Genomic DNA, 18,587 nt, shown 5'->3' on the forward strand with positions numbered 1-18,587 from the left:
TATGTATATTCATACAGCTCAAAGGCTCCAGTGGAGCAATCTAAACACTTTTGGAATCCAGCTCTATCCGTTGTTGGGTCCTTTCTGTCTCTGGAAAATCTGTTCCAGGTGGTTGGGTGAGGGGATAGGAGGTGAGCCTCTGCTCAAGCTATAGAGTGGTCATGTGTCTGATAAATTTTGAAGTGTCCCAATCTATGGCTTGTGGGCCATGTAGTCCTGCGGATTTATTTGTTAAAGAGTTTGTGAGGAGTTTTAAGTCTATAGTGCTTGAACTGGAGTCCAGTGCAGGTTTGAGATTAATATTCTGCCATTGCCGCCTCCTCAAAAACACAATTGTTGTGCAACATGAATGTTGTCAGATGTTAGAGTGCTCCATGTTTCTTCTGCATAGCAAATCTCTGGATGCAAGTATTTGATGCCTAAAACTAAATCTCATTGGTGAACCTGTCTTTGTAGTTTTCAGCCACAAGTAGACATTTTTTAAAGTAACCAATATTGCACCGTCATCCTCCTTTTTAATGTCCAGTTTCTTTGGAGCTTGCTTTGTAGGTTATGAAAAGGGAACAGCTGGCGGTTCACTTACAACATAGTTAGGGTATCGTGTTTGGGGTTTGCTCTGCACAATGCCTGGCTGTAATTTTAGGTCACTTTATCTTCTTTCGTACTACCCTTACTAAAACCCTCTGTAGTATGAAGAACAGTGGATAATGTGTGGTCTGAGTTAAGACAGGTTTCTCATCAACATCACGTGGGAGTGGCAGAACATGTCTTAATTGTGAACCGTATTTGGATGAGTTCTAATTTATCAACTATATCACAGATGGGATACAGCATGTTTAGTTTAGTTTAGTTTAAAGGAGTTTGTAGAGCGCTTGGTAACACCTCTCGGCGTGTCCCCGCGCTATGGAGAGAGAGTGCAGCAACAGAGAAAAGAAACCAATCACACAGCAAAGAGGCAGGTTTTCAACTTCTTCCTGAACATAATTTCATTGCTCTCTAACCTGGTGTCTAGAGGCAGGCGGTTCCATTGCTTGGCAGCTAAGGTGCGGAATGATCTGCCTCCCATTTTAGCTTTTTTGGGGCAGGTAGTTTTGAGCAGACCCATTCCTTTGGATCTAAGAGATCTGTTAGGTTCATATACAGACGCCAAATCAGACATATATGCCGGTGCTCTGTGATGAATTATTTTATGGCACCACAGCATAGCTTTAAAGACAATCCTCTTACTGATCGGTAGCCAGTGGAGGGCTGCTAGAGAGGGGCGTGAAGGAGCTCGGCGGGGAAGCCTTAGCACCAGGCGAGCTGCCGAGTTTTGTAAAACCTGTAGCTTTTTTATGTTTTTCACTGATGTCCCCATGAGCAGCACGTTTCCGTAATCAATACGGGACGTTATCAGTGCCTGCGTCATGGTACGCCTGGAGTTAATGGGTAACAGGTCGAGGGTGCGGTTGAGGGTTTTCATTACCCCAAAACATTTACCAACAGTCTTCTTTACGTGGCTGTCAAAGGACAGTTTATTGTCCACCCATACACCTAGATTCTTCGCCTCTCGTGCAGGCGAGGGCAGAGGACCCAGACAGCTAGGCCACCACTCTGTCGTCCATTTGACCTCATTACCTCCAATAATGAGGACCTCTGTTTTTGTCCCATTAAGTTTCAAACAGTGTTCATTCATCCACATAGCCAGTTTGGACATGCAGGCATTGAAGTTATCAGCTTCCTTAGAAGGGGCTTGGGTCAGAGATATGAGGAGTTGCGTGTCGTCGGCGTAGGAGACAAGCTCCACGCCGAACGACTGCACTACCTCTGCCAGAGGGGCCATGTAGAGATTGAACAGGGTGGGACTCAGGGCAGAGCCCTGAGGAACCCCCTGTTCAAGCATCACCCTATCGGAGAGGAAAGTCCCTCTTTGAACTTGGAAGCTCCTGTTAATCAAGAAAGATTTCAGCCACCCCAGTGCCTTGTTGGTAACTCCCGCTTTATTTAGACACTGTAGCAAGGTGGAATGTGCTACAGTGTCAAAAGCGGCACTGAGATCAAGCATGATGAGGGCCATTGTCTTTCCCTCATCTGCTCCCTCACGTAAGGTTTCAGTGGCCCTCAGGAGAGCTGTCTCCGTAGAGAAGCCAGTTCTAAAACCCGACTGAGATTTATGGAAAACATTATGGGTCTCAAGATGTTCCATAAGTTGACTGTTAGCGATTTTCTCTGCTAACTTGGCCACATAAGGTAGCAAGGATATAGGTCGTAGGTTATCCATTATGTCCATGCTGATGTTCGGTTCTTTTCTTGATGGGTAATACTATTGCCTGTTTCCATTCCTCCGGAAGGCAGGAGGTTGTGAAGGAGGTTTGTAGTAGGTGCCTGAGATGAGGTTCTAGTACAGGAAAGGCTTCAGCTAAAATTTTCGGGGGTGCCGGGTCCCGGGGAGATCCCGATTTGATTTTGTTACACATTTTGGACAGGATTTCATAAGAGGGAACTACAAAAGAGTTGAGACATACAGGTGTATTTACAAATTTATCATTTTCAATAAAGTCCGTGGCCGAATCTATCTGTTTAGAGAAACTAGTATAGATTTTGTTAATTTTGCCTGCAAAATACTGTGCAATATTATTGCATGCTTCCACTGAATCATTTTGGGCGGGAGAGGTCACGTCCACAATGGATATCTCTTTGTATATCTGAAACAGTTCCTTAGAGGAATTGCCTGCTTCCATAATACGGGTGTGATAATGCTCTGCTTTGGCCAGACGAACTGATTTGTAATATTCTCTCTGTGCTGTTTTATGTTGTATTTTAATATCTGCACAGAAGTTCTGTCGCCAAGCTCTCTCAAGTTTCTTACAAGCCGTTTTCATGGCCTGCAGTTCTTGGCTAAACCAAGGAGCAGTTTTCTTAGGCCTCCTGGCATTGGACAGGGTACGGCTGGGGGCTGTGGTGTCCAGGGCCTTAGTGACGATATTATTTAGATTATCGTTAGCTGCCTCACAGTCGACCCCTTTAGGAGGGCCTTCGTCATGCACAATTTGATTGAACGAATCTAGAGAGAAGTTCTTCCATTTTCTGCGTTTGTATCGCAGGGATTGATGACGAAAAAGCTCCGTTCTGTCAAGTTGGACTGTGATAGGAATAATAAAATGATCCGACCAAGGTATGGGTATAGGATCAGAGGTATGCACTCCCTGCCAATTTCCGAAGACGGGGTCTAGTAAGTGTCCTAATTGATGGGACGGTTCTTTATTTTTTAGATAGAGCTGAACAGATTGCAATTCCATTCGAATATCATCAGCGTCTTTATCTAAGTGATCTTCGAAATGAGCATTGAGATCTCCTAGCACTAACAGTCTGGATTTCCTCAGCGCTAGATGAGTGACCACCTCCATTAGGGTCGATGTGAACTCATATAGTCTACCTGGTGGTCGGTATATCAAAATGCCAGAGATCGAATGATTGGGACCAGTGTTAATTGTGAAGGTACCGGCTTCACTATGATCAACCTGAGTGTGTACTAGGGAGCACATGGATGTGACATTTAGTGGTAAATGCAAAACACTATGGAGATAGATAGCCTCCTAGTCCGAATCATTCCCACTGCAGCATACTGCAGCATGCTAAGCAGTCTGGACGATACTGGCACATATGTATTGATAGAACAGAGATTATTTACAATTGATCTCATTGTTAAGCACTTGTCTCCTCAGATGACCTGGCCAATGACATTGAGGATGTGGATTTTGAGGATGCAGCGGATGGAGCAGAGCTTGCTGATGACGAAGATTGGGAGACTGAAGATGAAGGTGTGGAGGAAGGCATGGATGCACAGGACGATAGCGAGGTCACTTTTTCCAAACACACAGGTAGGAGCGGAGGTTAAACCAGATCTCACAGTGCAGCATTGTTGATAGTATCACATCTTCGCGTCATGGAATTTTGTTTGTGCCAAGTTGACAAACCTCACAACTTGTTCAACTTGCAGAATTGTCAACTTTGCACATCTCTGCTACCAGACGATTAATTATGTACCTGATTTTCGCTACAGAGCCAATTTAGATTTTGTCTGTTGATGTACACTTCCTTTGTAAAATGCTCACTTTTTGCTTCTACATTAGTATTTGGGGGGGGGGGTAGCTGGCCTCTGAGCCATCGCTCCTAAGCGTCTAGATTCATGAGCTGCAGTTCCTTCATTCCAGCTTCTGCATTCTGGACCGTTTCCTTATAGTTGTTCTGCCAGTGTCGGGGAGCATGTGAGATGTATCCAGTACTCTGCCCACCGCTGCATATACCTCGATCGTGTAGTGTACTGAGGCAGCAGTAGCACATCTTGGTATCCTTATAGACCGCTGAGTAGGAGGGAGTTAGACCTCTGTCATACTCCATAAGAAGGGGTTGTGAGGCTAGGAATACCGAGGAGCTTCGCTCAAGTGGCTGACTGGGTTGGATGGGGCTGTGGGATCACAGGAGCAAGCCTGAGCTGGTGAGTTGGACTGATGATTACGTCTTTATTACCAAGCTCATTGGGTTTATACGTGCTTGTATTTTTAAAATGCACCAAGCCCATATTTGATTGATGTTATTGAGTAATTACTGGAGCCCATGCTGCCCACACAGGCACAAACAGTAGCCCAGGTGTTGTGTCCGATGCTGGCCTTACCCATTTAGAAGTAAACCTTCTACAGAGAAAAACTCTTTCTCCCACCTTGTTTGTCTATGGGGCTAGCTACTCAGCCTTCATTGAAAACACCCACAGCTCTACACGTATTCCAGAACCCACTTTTGTGAACATCTGTGACAACAATCTTTCGGGCCAGGCCCAATTAATGAAATCAAAATGAACGACCAAAATGCTAATTCGGAGGTATTGATGGTTAAGAGCTATCGCCTTATTATTAATCTCAAACCAGGTTAAATCAGTTCATTGGTTTAAAAGAGGGTTTGCAATTGTTTTCCTGTTCATGGATTAGGCATGATGTTATTGGTTGGCCAGTCAGAGAGCTGCGCTGGAATTAGTGACGTCATCACAGAGCAGTGCTCTGATTGGAAGAAACTGAGGTTGGTATCACCCCCAATATTCTGGTGCTTTTATGAGGCTTTAACAGAGTGATAATGAGTGTTTCTTTGCGCGTGTGTGGTAAGATGCGACTATTCTACGCTTCCTCAGACAATGTGTGAAGGTACGGTCCAAGGATGGTGGAAAACTATGCCATGTGGGAGAATATAGCTTCTTTGATTTCAGCTATTTTGATGGGCTGAGATAAATATTCCCTGTGGCCAGCTGATAACCACGCTAGAGTAATGTTATCTAGATATTCTACTATCGTATCCACAGAGGTTGTTCTGCAGGTGTTGTAGAGGTTTACGTAGAAGAGGCCATATTGTAGTGAACTATACTATCGGGGGATAATATTTTAACAATTTGCATTAGCCAGGTGTTGTCCATGCCGCCTTCCTGCCCCGTCTGCCTAAGCAAGATATCGCTTGGTCATATGATGCATTTCTGAGTTAGCTCTATTGTTAAAGTTAGTGACCTGTTCATGAAAGCGACTAGAATGTAGTGGTCGGCCTGGACTCAAAACTGCTCTAGCATATGCAATAGTTGCTCTGTGGTCCATAATTGTCCTCTTAGCTCCTTGAGAATACCAGCTTGTTTGCTAATGCAAACTCCTCCGATTGTGATGGCTCGCTCTGGGAATCATTTAATGTCCCTATCAGTAGAGCCCACGTTATCTTTGAAATACGCAATAATGGCAGAGTGCAGCTCCTTTCGGAACCCTGGATCTAGCAGGGCAGTTGCCTGCAAGTGTCACATAAATTGTGTAGGAGTGTGGGTAGGGAGACTCCGCTCACGTTATGCAGGTGCATGATTTGACAACTTCATAGGCAAGTGTACAATGTAACATTCCCAGGTGCTGACGTCTCTGTTTGCTAACCAGTAATCCAGCTGAGAGCAGCAACCATGTACTGAGGAGGCGAACATACCCTGATCTGTCTAAAATGGGATCAAACTACGTGTTACAGACTCCAACCCATATTATGGTTGTTGTCGTCAGTGTGAGAAGTTGGTTCCAAACTGCTGTTTAAAACCCTGGGTCATCCGTATTCAGTTCATATGTGTTGACCAAGGTGACATTGATGCCACTCCCCTGCTCATGTGATTGTGTTTGTGTAAGTTGGAAGGGGACCCTTTTTTCCATAAGAATCGAATGGGAGAATGTTATTCTGTGCCAGCCCATCTTGTGCCTATCTCCATCACAACACTCATTTCACAGCACAGTCAAATGAGTCTCTTGCAGGAGTGCGACAAGCATGTTATGGCGATCTAGATGTGCTAATACCTGCCACGTTTTGCATGGTTTATTTAGGCTCTGTACTTTCCCGCCTAGTAGAGATATTTTACCCCTGGTTGTAGCTGTTGTCATATTCTCTCACTAACCAGAGCATGAGCAAGGCATCTGTGGTGTGTTAGCCACAGTCATTATATAGTTGTCTGCAGTAATGCTGTGATTCAGCAAACAACTTGTTCTCCTCTCTCCCACCACCCACATCAGCATCCTATTCATGTTAACGATGCTCCCTGATCCCAAAAATACCATAGTAGAAGGATACAGTGACTCACTTTTCAAGTCAACTTTCCCGCCCCCAACATGTGCCATCTCTCGGGGTGCTCCCATGGTAGATGGGCAGAGACCCAACCTCCACCTCCTAAGTCACGGAGGTGGCAAGGGAGAGGAGTCCGCAATCTGGTCATGGCACTTTAATATTAATCGGGGAGGAGGTAGAATGAGCCAAACGTGGGTGATAGGTTTCTTTGTCTGGTGCTGTATTTACATGTTAGCATTGTGTCCAAGCACGGGATGAAGTAGCGGGGTGGGGCACTAGTTAATATTCTTCTTCCACTGCAAAATCCTGTGAGTCATCCCGCCGCTTAGAGAGTATTTTCAGGTGCTCCGATGCTGCTTTAGAGGTCGTGAATATTTTCTGTGGACCGTGGTGTTCAGTGTGAAGGCGTGCTGGATTGAGCTTGGTGTAGGCTATGCCCGCTATTTGTAGTTGTCACTTGACAGGTAGATATTCTCTCCCAGCTGCTTGCACCGCAGCTGTGAAATCCGGAAAGAAAGCGACGTTGTTGGCTTGGTATTTGAGGGCTTTCTTTTTCCTGGCCTGTCAAAGGTCCGCATCACAATCCCTATAAATTAGAAGCTTCATTTTGATGGTGCATGGAGGAGCTCCCGGTGGCGGACGCGCCATGAGAAAGCTGTGAGTTCACTTCCCCACCAGCAGTTTAGAGAGTTTATCCTCAACAAACAGATATCAAGATAGCTTCCACATACTGTTCAACCTTACCAGTGTTGGTGGATTCAGAGATTTCCATGATACACAAGTTGTTGTAGCATGAGCGCGCTTCCAGGACTTCATTTTTCACTCGGATGACTTTCAGTACTTTTTCCATATCCAAGCATGCGGTGGATACTATTTGCAACTCACACTCCGCAACAGATATGCGCTGTTCTGCCTAGGTAATGCAAGCAGTCTGCTTATCTGATTTTGCTGATATGTGGTCCGTGTATAGGTTGAGAGTGTCTATGTTACCATCAATGGAAGCCAGGTTTTGCTGCATGGCCTGCAGCGTAGTTGTAAGGGCTGTCTCATTCGGCAGTGTGGTCGCTTGCTCCAGGTTCGTAGAGTTGTCGCCTGATGGCTTAGTTGTGCATTTAGCATCAAATGTGAGGCAAGGCTGACCACAGTCTGTGTTTCCCATTCCAAATTGCACACGTCTCTGGGAAGATATGGGCAGGCACTATGCTATGCGGTGTGAGGTCAAACAGGGACACCTAGCGATTCAATAGGTAGACCATTGTATTCTTTAGTCTGTTTGCTAGTTTTAGAGCTGGGGGTTAGATAGCATGCCCTCTATGGTGGTAGTTTTGCACTACAGAGTATTTTAAGTGCATGCTATGCCCCAAACGATATGCTCAGACATTTATGCAGTGTTGAATTGCTGTCTAGTAAAGCAGAGTGGGATGCAAATGGGCCGTTGGGTGGCTTGGCCCCAGCGCAACTCTCTCCAGTTACACAGTACTGTCTCCAGGGCCCCTCGGCTGAAAGCACCTGCCCGGTAACAAGTCCCCGGGGCAGTGTCTAGCTGTAACATACGTCCTTACCACAGAGCACTCAGTTCAGTCCACCGCCGCCTGCTGGAGATGCCTCCATTTGGGACCTCCACGGCTTGCCAAACGCTGCAAGCAAGCTCCAGGCTGGGCATGCCGCACCGCTCCCAGCGGGCTGGCACTTCCTTCTCTCCTACGACCCTCACTCTAGGGCCCGCAAGACCAGTGGCATAAAGAAACCTGAGGTGGGGCCCCTGCAAAGTACATAGAGCCTGCCCCATCCCTTTACTGGGCTCACTCGGTTGCTCTCATGCCAGAGTACTGTGCTGAGGGGGCCCCCTGGAGCTCAGGCCCCTGCTGCAGGGGCCTTTGTTACGCCACTGCCCAAAACACCCGAGCTCAGATCTCCTGAGAGCTGCCAGCCGTAAAGGGTGAACGCCAGGGCAGGCACGCCACACTCCCATGCCACAGCTGCAAGGGCCTTCCTTCCAGATCGCACTTAGCAACCTGCTTTGCAGAGCTTCTGGGCCGGCCAAGCACAAATCGTTCAACATCATGCAAAGGGTGGCAATATTGAGGCAGTTTTGTCTGCTGCCTGTTAGCTATATTCCTCTTCAACTGGGACCATAGAGCCAGATTGCAGGATTTCAGTGGATAATGTTCCTTGGCTAGCAGAGCGGCACTAAAGTGCGACCTTCTGGCTGGGGGCTTTCTAGCACCCCCCAGAAAGCTAGATTTGTTGAGGCAGACCATGTATAACATGCAGATGATGCCTTGACTTGCACAGTTTGAGGTGCTTAATAAATGGGATCGCGTGGCGACAAAGAAATAAAGCAACAAAGCATGTGAAAAGCTCATTTAAACATTGGCTAGAGAGTATAATGAATCTGCAGAAAAAGAGTTGGAGGCAGGATATGATGGCATGTGTAAAAACATTTCCTGCTATAACTAGTGAGAATAATGGCAAAGATACAAATAAATAAAAAGCCATTGCAGAATATTAATTCTGATGATGAGAATACGTTTTTAATGAGATCTTGAATTCTAGACCTGCTCCATACACAGCAATATCGGGGGAAACAAGTGGGACTAGCTGAGGACCGGATAGGAGGCCGGGGGTAGATGATGGTGCAGTTGCACAGTGCTCTACTACTATTGTTGTGGCAGCAAGTGCACTGACAGAGAGTTATGGCTGATTTACGTAGCATGAGTGGAGATACACAATTGGAAGTACAGACTGAAGCTGCCGCATCTGTGAGAACAGTGGTAGTTGTATAAGTTCATAAATAAATGAATATTGGCATTTTAGAAATGTGGTTAATTGTTGCAGGAAATGTTGACTCAAATAAACTATTGACTACAATGCTGATGGAATGTGGTACTTAATCAAAAAAGCAGCCAGATGTGCAAATGAAACACATGATAAATAGGAAGAATTAGCTGACGAATTAGAGGTTGACATCAGCAAGATGAAGAATGTGAAACAAAATTAGAAAATGGATTTGACACCTGATGAAAATAGAGAGATGGGTTTAATTATTTCGAGAGCCCATCTTAACAATTTAATTGAGCAAACAATGAGTTCCGAAGAGGATATACATTGGAATACAATTTTGAGAACGTCACAGCACCCGAAAGAGTCAGCGCATGCCTTTGTATGAGAGATTTTTCAGGAGACACATTGCCTTTTATGAGAGATTTTTCAGGACACATTGCCTTTTATGAGAGATTTTTCAGGAGACACATTGCCTTTTATGAGAGATTTTTCAGGACACATTGCCTTTTATGAGAGATTTTTCAGGAGACACATTGCCTTTTATGAGAGATTTTTCAGGAGACACATTGCCTTTTATGAGAGATTTTTCAGGAGACACGTTGCCTTTTATGAGAGATTTTTCTGGACACATTGCCTTTGTATGAGAGATTTTTCAGGAGACACATTGCCTTTTATGAGAGATTTTTCAGGACACATTGCCTTTTATGAGAGATTTTTCAGGAGACACATTGCCTTTTATGAGAGATTTTTCAGGACACATTGCCTTTTATGAGAGATTTTTCAGGACACATTGCCTTTTATGAGAGATTTTTCAGGAGACACATTGCCTTTTATGAGAAGATTTTTCAGGAGACACATTGCCTTTTATGAGAGATTTTTCAGGAGACACATTGCCTTTTATGAGAGATTTTTATGAGAGATTTTTCAGGAGACACATTGCCTTTTATGAGAGATTTTTCAGGAGACACATTGCCTTTTATGAGAGATTTTTCAGGAGACGTATTGCCTTTTTATGGGAGATTTTTCAGGAGACACATTGCCTTTGTATGAGAGATTTTTCAGGAGACACATTGCCTTTTATGAGAGATTTTTCAGGACACATTGCCTTTTATGAGAGATTTTTCAGGAGACACATTGCCTTTTATGAGACATTTTTCAGGACACATTGCCTTTTATGAGAGATTTTTCAGGAGACACATTGCCTTTTATGAGAAGATTTTTCAGGAGACACATTGCCTTTTATGAGAGATTTTTCAGGAGACACATTGCCTTTTATGAGAGATTTTTATGAGAGATTTTTCAGGACACATTGCCTTTTATGAGAGATTTTTCAGGAGACACATTGCCTTTTATGAGAGATTTTTCAGGAGACACGTTGCCTTTTATGAGAGATTTTTCTGGACACATTGCCTTTGTATGAGAGATTTTTCAGGAGACACATTGCCTTTTATGAGAGATTTTTCAGGACACATTGCCTTTTATGAGAGATTTATGAGACATTTTTCAGGACACATTGCCTTTTATGAGAGATTTTTCAGGAGACACATTGCCTTTTATGAGAAGATTTTTCAGGAGACACATTGCCTTTTATGAGAGATTTTTCAGGAGACACATTGCCTTTTATGAGAGATTTTTATGAGAGATTTTTCAGGACACATTGCCTTTTATGAGAGATTTTTCAGGAGACACATTGCCTTTTATGAGAGATTTTTCAGGAGACACGTTGCCTTTTATGAGAGATTTTTCTGGACACATTGCCTTTGTATGAGAGATTTTTCAGGAGACACATTGCCTTTTATGAGAGATTTTTCAGGACACATTGCCTTTTATGAGAGATTTTTCAGGAGACACATTGCCTTTTATGAGACATATTTCAGGACACATTGCCTTTTATGAGAGATTTTTCAGGACACATTGCCTTTTATGAGAGATTTTTCAGGAGACACATTGCCTTTTATGAGAAGATTTTTCAGGAGACACATTGCCTTTTATGAGAGATTTTTCAGGAGACACATTGCCTTTTATGAGAGATTTTTATGAGAGATTTTTCAGGACACATTGCCTTTTATGAGAGATTTTTCAGGAGACACATTGCCTTTTATGAGAGATTTTTCAGGAGACGTATTGCCTTTTTATGGGAGATTTTCAGAGACATATTGGAGTTGAAGATCCTGAAAGAGATTGTGCCAGAAGAATTTTGTCTGCTTTTGTGAATAGTTTTAGGCCAGATAGTAGTAATTACATTCTGCAGATTGAGATGTGTCCGCAGACAGAGTATAGATGGAATTTTGAAATTGGCGAAATATAGTAGTGACGAGATCGAAAAGGATTAAAGAGAAATTGATGATTGCTTAAGCAAACAAGTGCATAAGAGTGTACTGTAAGCAGCAGCTCTACTCCCTGTTGGCGGTGGTACTGGATGCACTCTTGCTGGATTAGTGATTCCCTTTTTTGTGCCCTTGGGTCAAAACATAAACGCTTGATGCTTGTCTGCCTCCCCTGTGCTTTATGTCCAAAAGGATTGACCTTAGGTACTCCTACTTTCACCATGCTTCTCCACAAGTAAGTCGACACTTTGGTGTTATGTAAGACACACCTACAACAAAAGTTACACGTGGAGGCCGTGAACTTTCTTTGCCATATTTTTGTATTTTTGTATTGAAATCCTTGATTTGTGTTTCACATTTAACACATTCCTAGCCTATGAGTCTATATTTAAAAAACAGGATGAGCACAATGAAAATGCTTATTCTTCCTCACTTAAACCTCAAAGCTGAGCTTCTTTGCACAACCTCTTTCCCATGTTCATATTACATCTAAAGTATGTTCATTTTGAGAAACACCTTCTACCAATAATGTGGCCTCGGAAAAAATTCTCATGATCCTCCTCATTGGTCCACTGGTTTTCCCATCAGCACTCCCTGGAAAGAAAATATTGTAGAAGGTTCGAAAAGTAGGAACAGCACTATAACAATGACTATACACTATTTTATAAATGAGCCGTAAGCAAATATCATAAAAGTCTAATAGTTGCTTGGAGATATTTATAATTAACAGCCTCGACAAATCTACCTGCCCACTCATTATGGTGAGTCAGATATTAAAAAACAGATGTTCTGTTCATTCACAAGGTGAAGGAGCTTTAATGATGCCTTTAAATATTGTTTTTATCTTGTCACATTTATTCTGTGTTCAGAGACCGGTCAAAGCTCAGGTTACATCTACAAGTGCTTTTGTTTTGCTTGAATGCAGAGTTTGAGGATTTTGTAAAGCGAACTGTAAACTTTATAGCTAATGAGTGCACTGTACAAACATTTCAATATAAATTTCAGTAGATCTGAAAGCCTTAGATTTGTAATTGTGATGAAAAAAAAAATGAGTACAATGAAAACCAATCAGAACACCTTGCTGGGTGATGTGCAAATGATAAATATGTTGACTGAAACCCAATTTATACAGATTATTGTTTAAACACTATTTAGTTTTATAAGTAAGCCTGCCTGTTACTGGGAACGTTTTTGGCCATATCAGTTGAAAATGTGGTTTCTGTAAATGACAGTGCACTACTACCTCGTGCTTTAGTAATATATTTATTAAAAATTAGTTTTTAAGGATGAACTGACAAACATGCCTGCACCCACTCTGATGGCAAGGCTATTAGCTAAACCAAGAGGCTAGTCAGGGGTGATGTGAACCCTGTATGTGGGCTAGATTCCCAATAAAGCAAAAGGAAAGGGGATGATGGATGGAGTGTTGAACATTGCAAGCACTCACCCCCAGTCAACTGATCTGGGTTTAATCCATCATCATTCTTTATCTCACTCCACCACCCCAGTTCAGACATGGCTATATGTAAATCAGTCTGACCATGTGCCTCATGAGGACAGTCCAGCCCGAACTGCCAAGCCAAGTCTTCCCATGTGGCACAGGGTCCAGACTGATTTGCATATGGCTGGGTTGAAACTCGAATGGCATGGTGAGCAGAAAAACGATGGATCTAGGCCCAGATCTCTGTACTGGGGTGAATGTATGACCTTGTTCTGCATTCTGTCCATCAACTGTTGTTTTGCATTTGTCACCCCGAGTGGGACGGGAATGCTCAGACGTGAGTCCCGTGCTCTCCATGTCACTGTAGTCAAGCTATCCTGGCTGATGAGGGCTGAAAGCCCGAAACCGGTCCTAGGATGCTTGTTTCCAGTCCAGTGGGGACCTGGCTTGGCAGTTCGGGCTGGACTGTTCCCATGAGGCACCGGGTCAAGACTGATATGCATATGGCTGGGTTCAAACTGGAATGGCATGGTGAGCAATAAAACGATGGATTTAGGCCCATATCTCTGTACTGGGGTGAATGTATGACCTTGTTCTGCATTCTGTCCATCAACTGTTGTTTTATATTCCTAATATACATGGAGTAAACATTTAATCTATTAAATCAAACCGAATAGGTTATTTTTTACAACAGGAAGCTCGCATATTAGAACGTGCTTTCATATGTGATGATGAAGAAAAATGTGTCTCTGCAAAATAATGTGCCTAGGATGGCATAATGAGACTAGTTTACAGGTGAAGTACATTACAGTTGGATCAAGTAGATTATTCAAGTCACTAGACCTGCAGGTCTAATTACATTTTTATGATTTTTCTAGGCCTCTCAAAAATACAAGTGAGTCTAATAGTAGTCCAAGGGAGATCCCTAAAATTGTGTGTCCCTTTACGGGTCTCAATGTATTCGGCCCGCCTCTTGAAGCTAATTTAAGCCTATGCTCTAGGTCGAGTGATTTTTTTGTTGTTGTTGATAAAATCATTCGGATTCGGATGAATCTACTGCCATTAAATTCTGCTGCTACCACTGAACTGTCTCTTAACCCGGACACCAACAGAAGGTATGCTCTTGGGGAGGTGCTGAAAGCTTGCTTTTTGAAGGGTAAATTTGGCTTGGCCCTAGATCTGTGTCCCCCACACATTCTCAGATTGTGGATACCATCTGCCTAGTTTATCTTGGTTTGTTTAGTTCATCCTTGCAGTTGAGCATGGGTCCTAAGGATTGGTAGAGGGCAAGTGTAATTTCTCTCTTTAAAAAACCAAATGCAAACACTTAGGTTCTCTTCAATTTTAGACCCATCTCCCTCTTTTACTAGCTGCCTTAAAAAAAGTTTGAAAAAATCCTCAATAATTAACTTTGAGTTCTTGGGAGACATTGACTTCTACAACCCCCTCCATCTGATTTTAGATCAAGCCATAGCACAGAAACTGCCCTATTGGAAATTACAGAATCTATTAAGATGACCTTCGATCTTGTTCTTAATGCCGCCTTGATTTTATTCGACCTTTCAGCACTCTTGCTCGTAATGTTGTACTCCAACACCTAATAGCAATCGGGGTGGGAGGATTGTCACTGATTTGGTTTAATTCCTTTCTGAACCACTTATTCTCTTTTCCTGGCCTATTGCTTGTATAATTTCTAGAAGATCTTCGTGGTATTGCTCCTTCTCTCTTTGTGGCTTCCGTTTATTTTTTGATGTGCTTGTTATGCTATTTTGTTCTGAGTGGTCTGTAGCCCCTTTGGACTGTGTCCAAATACAATATACTGCTATTGCAATTCTGGGCGGTGAGACCTCATCTTGACTTAAACGAGCATTGGCATAGCCAATAGGTCTCGCCTTTAAGACCTTATAAGTGTTTAGCCATGCAACACTTCATGTTGTTGCACCAAGGATATTGTGCTGGATAACTAAACACTTAAAAGATCCCAAAGGGGAGACCTATTGGCTATGCCAATGCTTGTTAGTAAACTGGTGTTGCATTGTCTTATGTAAGAGATTGCCCTGCACATCCACAAACTATAGCACCTAATGCATCCAGTCACACACGCCATGCATGCCCTTACACACATGTGGCATGCGTGTCCTCCAACACACAAGTGCAGTAATGAATGCGCCCCCTAACTCCCATGCCCATAATATTGTATACCCCAAACACAAAGAGCAGGCGTGCTCTGTGGCCTATACAACAGGGCAGACTGCATGCATTTCACTACTGCTACAATATAAAGGCTGCCAGCTCTCCATCCTCTTTAGTGGACAAAGCACGAAACCAAACTCCTTGGTGGTGGTGAGTTCTGCACCGACCTAGGGTCTCCATCGGCTGCGTATCTTGAAAGGGATTCTCGCTGCGCCCCGTTGCTTCTGCCACCTCAGCACACAGACACTGTCTTGCTGGTGTTGAACAGCAAGAGATGGCAGAGAAGACCATGATTATGTGCTCCTGGCAAATATGTATGAGAACAGGAACGAGCAGAACTGGCCAGGCAGCTGGGAGGAGGCACAACTTTCTCAGACAGCAAAGAACTAGCAGGGCCTTTCCTCAGCTGAGCCCAGCTGTTATCTGCACAAATGTATACCATAGCTACTCTGAAGGCCAAAGCAGTGGTGTAAGGAATAGAGGTCCCCTTAAACAAGAAAACTGAAAGCGGCGAGTGATGAATACAAGATGTGGAGAGCCTCTTCTCTTCTTGAAATACCTATGCAAGTTTTTGTAGCAAGTACCAATAACACCACAGCGCCAACAGCCAAAATCGAGATGCGCGACTAGTGTGAGCAACTCCACGACATCATGCTGAACACAGGAATACAGTGGAATCCGGATTCCAGGCTGGAGAACATTTTTGATAACCTAACAAATCATACAGCTTCAGAAAGATGATTGGGGCAGGATCCTGGATGGCACAATTAAATTGTATGCGGAAGGAAGAATATTTTTTTGACCCAATTCTATCTGCTCGCTGACGCACGCAGTGCATGGGTGTCTGGCTCCATGCGTGAAGAGGCGGTGTTGGTCAAAGGACTGAGTCTGTGCATATGACATGATTTTGTGCTTCTGTGTTAAACTGGTGGAAGCATAACAGACTTGGATTTAACTCGGGTGGCGTTGAAGAAGTTTTCCAATAACCTAAACTTTAACTAGTCAAAATATATATATATTTTTTTAAACTTTAAGTTTTATGCAATCAACCTACCCCCCTACTTACAATTGTAATAACCTAAAACAGTATGTCAAAGTTGAAAGGTACACAGTCGATTGGCCTGTTGGATAGTTTCAGACTCTAATTTAGTTCCCATGTTTGTAGATTCATGCAAACTGTTTACTAAATATTTAAAAACATTAACACAAGTCTTATATACTTTCTCCACAATAAAGTCCGTGCTCTTAATAGCATTTTGAGACCTACGTTCAAACGGCAAGTAAAATCAACCAGGGACGCAAGACATTAGCCTTTAGATTTACGCTGAGTTGACTTGCACGTGATCAGAACAAAGTCGGGGAACATTTTAGGATCCGCACAAAAAATATCTAGGAATTTAGCCAGACTGAATCAGCAGTGCAAGCTACACTACAGGTGGGAAGTAGTCGTTTGAGTTAGTACATTATGTTCCTCTCACCATAATTTCCACTATATTTTTACTGGCCAACGTTAAAATAAAAAGATTCAGCTCACGAGGAAACATTTTCCTCACTAACCAACATATCACAAAACATTTCAAAGCAAAGAATCAAAATTTTTGCCTTAAAACACGTTAATGGGAAAAGCAGAGCTATTATTGGTAAGAAAAGGTCAAGGAAACCCATCACAATTTTAACTTGCACGACTAGATCGAAACGATTGAGTCCAAAACCTTAACAATGCCACAACTGCACCATGATGTTAAAGGATTTTCTTGTTACAGTAACCACACAGCAAAATAAGCCATATCGCAGTCACTCCTGAAACCTGTTCCAGCGATTAGAACATTTCCTGCAAGTGAAGTAAACGAAAGTAATAAAAAACAAGAATTAAAGTCAGAGGAAGCTGCCACGTGCCTTTCTTTTAGAAACATGGCACCCGCTTCATGGCCTCTGCACTTCATGAAACATGAAGCGCGGTGCCGAGAAGCGGACGCTGTGTTTTGATAAAAGGCGGGCGGCCGCACACACATCCACAGAAGTGGCAGTTGTAAAGAAAAAAAATACGTCTGCGCTTCATGAAACATGAAGCGCGGTGCCGTGAAGCCTAGAGGTTGTGAAAGAGGGGGAGCAGGAGGTGAGCCCGCGAGTGGTGCGCACGCACGAACACTTGGGAGAGTAGTCTTCACTTTTCAAACACTGCAATCGTGCTTGTGGCGCGCCTTTTACTCGCTCCCGCAAGGTGGATGCTGCCACAAGCACGCGTGCAGTGCTTGAAAAGTGAAGACCGATGGCTAAAGGTCCTCCTAGAGCAGCCCATGCGGGCTGCCTAGGCGATACCTAAAAATACATGACTCCTTTTATATTCATCTTATTTCCAGTGAATTCTTTTAATCTCCTGTTTAGTAATCGCAATTGTGAGGGAATACTGCTTTAAACAATATATGGTTTACTAACCACTGTTTTCATCCTGTAATGCATCTGGAGCCTCTATCTCTAATCCTTACTCTCACTTAATGCCACAGTGTAGGAAGCTGGCTCTGTATATGGTATGCCACTAGTTGATGATACCGTGCACAGAGTCCAGAGGCTCCCCAAAAGTGTACAGGGCTCAATGCAAAACCCCAAGATCTCTATTGGTGGTAGTGTGGGCGAGCAGTCTTCGGCCTAACACAGAGGGCTGTAAGACATTTATTTGGCACACGTGATCAATAAAGGACACCCATCTCAAGTAGGAGATCAAGACCAAGTTTATAAAATTATACTTTGTACTTTATTTTAAGACCCAGGCCTTCGTAATAAGTTAAGTACGTTTTTAATTAAACATACTTTTCACTTTCAAAAATTGACACCTTTTAAACTGTCTAATATTATCCTATAGGGAAACCAATAGTGCAGTCTAACAGGTGAGGATGGAACTTATAAATTCAGTCTTCGGAGTCAAAAGTAAGCAAGGGTCAGGCAGGTGCCGAAACTGCACCACCTGCGACACAGTGGCAGCTGGGTACAGAGGTCAAAATCGGATTTTGACCCAATGCCTTCCAATAGAATTGAGGGTGCCTGGAGCCACACTGCTTGCAGGTAAGTAACTCGGTTGCATGGGCCAGGCTTTGGGGGTTAGCTCAAGCATGGGGGGGGGGCACAAACCAGCACCAAACACACACCACCAGCGGCACAGGATCGGCTGGGTGCAGGGTGCATATTTGACGGCAGGTGCCCAACAAGGATTTTCTTGATGTAAAAGAGGCTACAGGCGGGCCACC

At 43.5% G+C, this 18,587-nt stretch overlaps 1 protein-coding gene across 1 annotated transcript in view; it reads left to right on the forward strand.

Moving 5' to 3' along the window:
- The window catches only part of AAMP (angio associated migratory cell protein), a 128,877-nt gene that overhangs the window by 37,494 nt on the left and 72,796 nt on the right, over window positions 1-18,587 (forward strand). The window contains exon 2 of the mRNA XM_078679252.1: window positions 3,705-3,860. Coding sequence (XP_078535378.1) covers window positions 3,705-3,860 — 156 coding nt within the window. The remainder of the gene's footprint in view (window positions 1-3,704; window positions 3,861-18,587) is intronic.

The sequence above is a fragment of the Lissotriton helveticus genome, chromosome 3_1 (genome assembly GCF_964261635.1).
Source record: "Lissotriton helveticus chromosome 3_1, aLisHel1.1, whole genome shotgun sequence".
Classification (NCBI taxonomy): domain Eukaryota; kingdom Metazoa; phylum Chordata; class Amphibia; order Caudata; family Salamandridae; genus Lissotriton; species Lissotriton helveticus.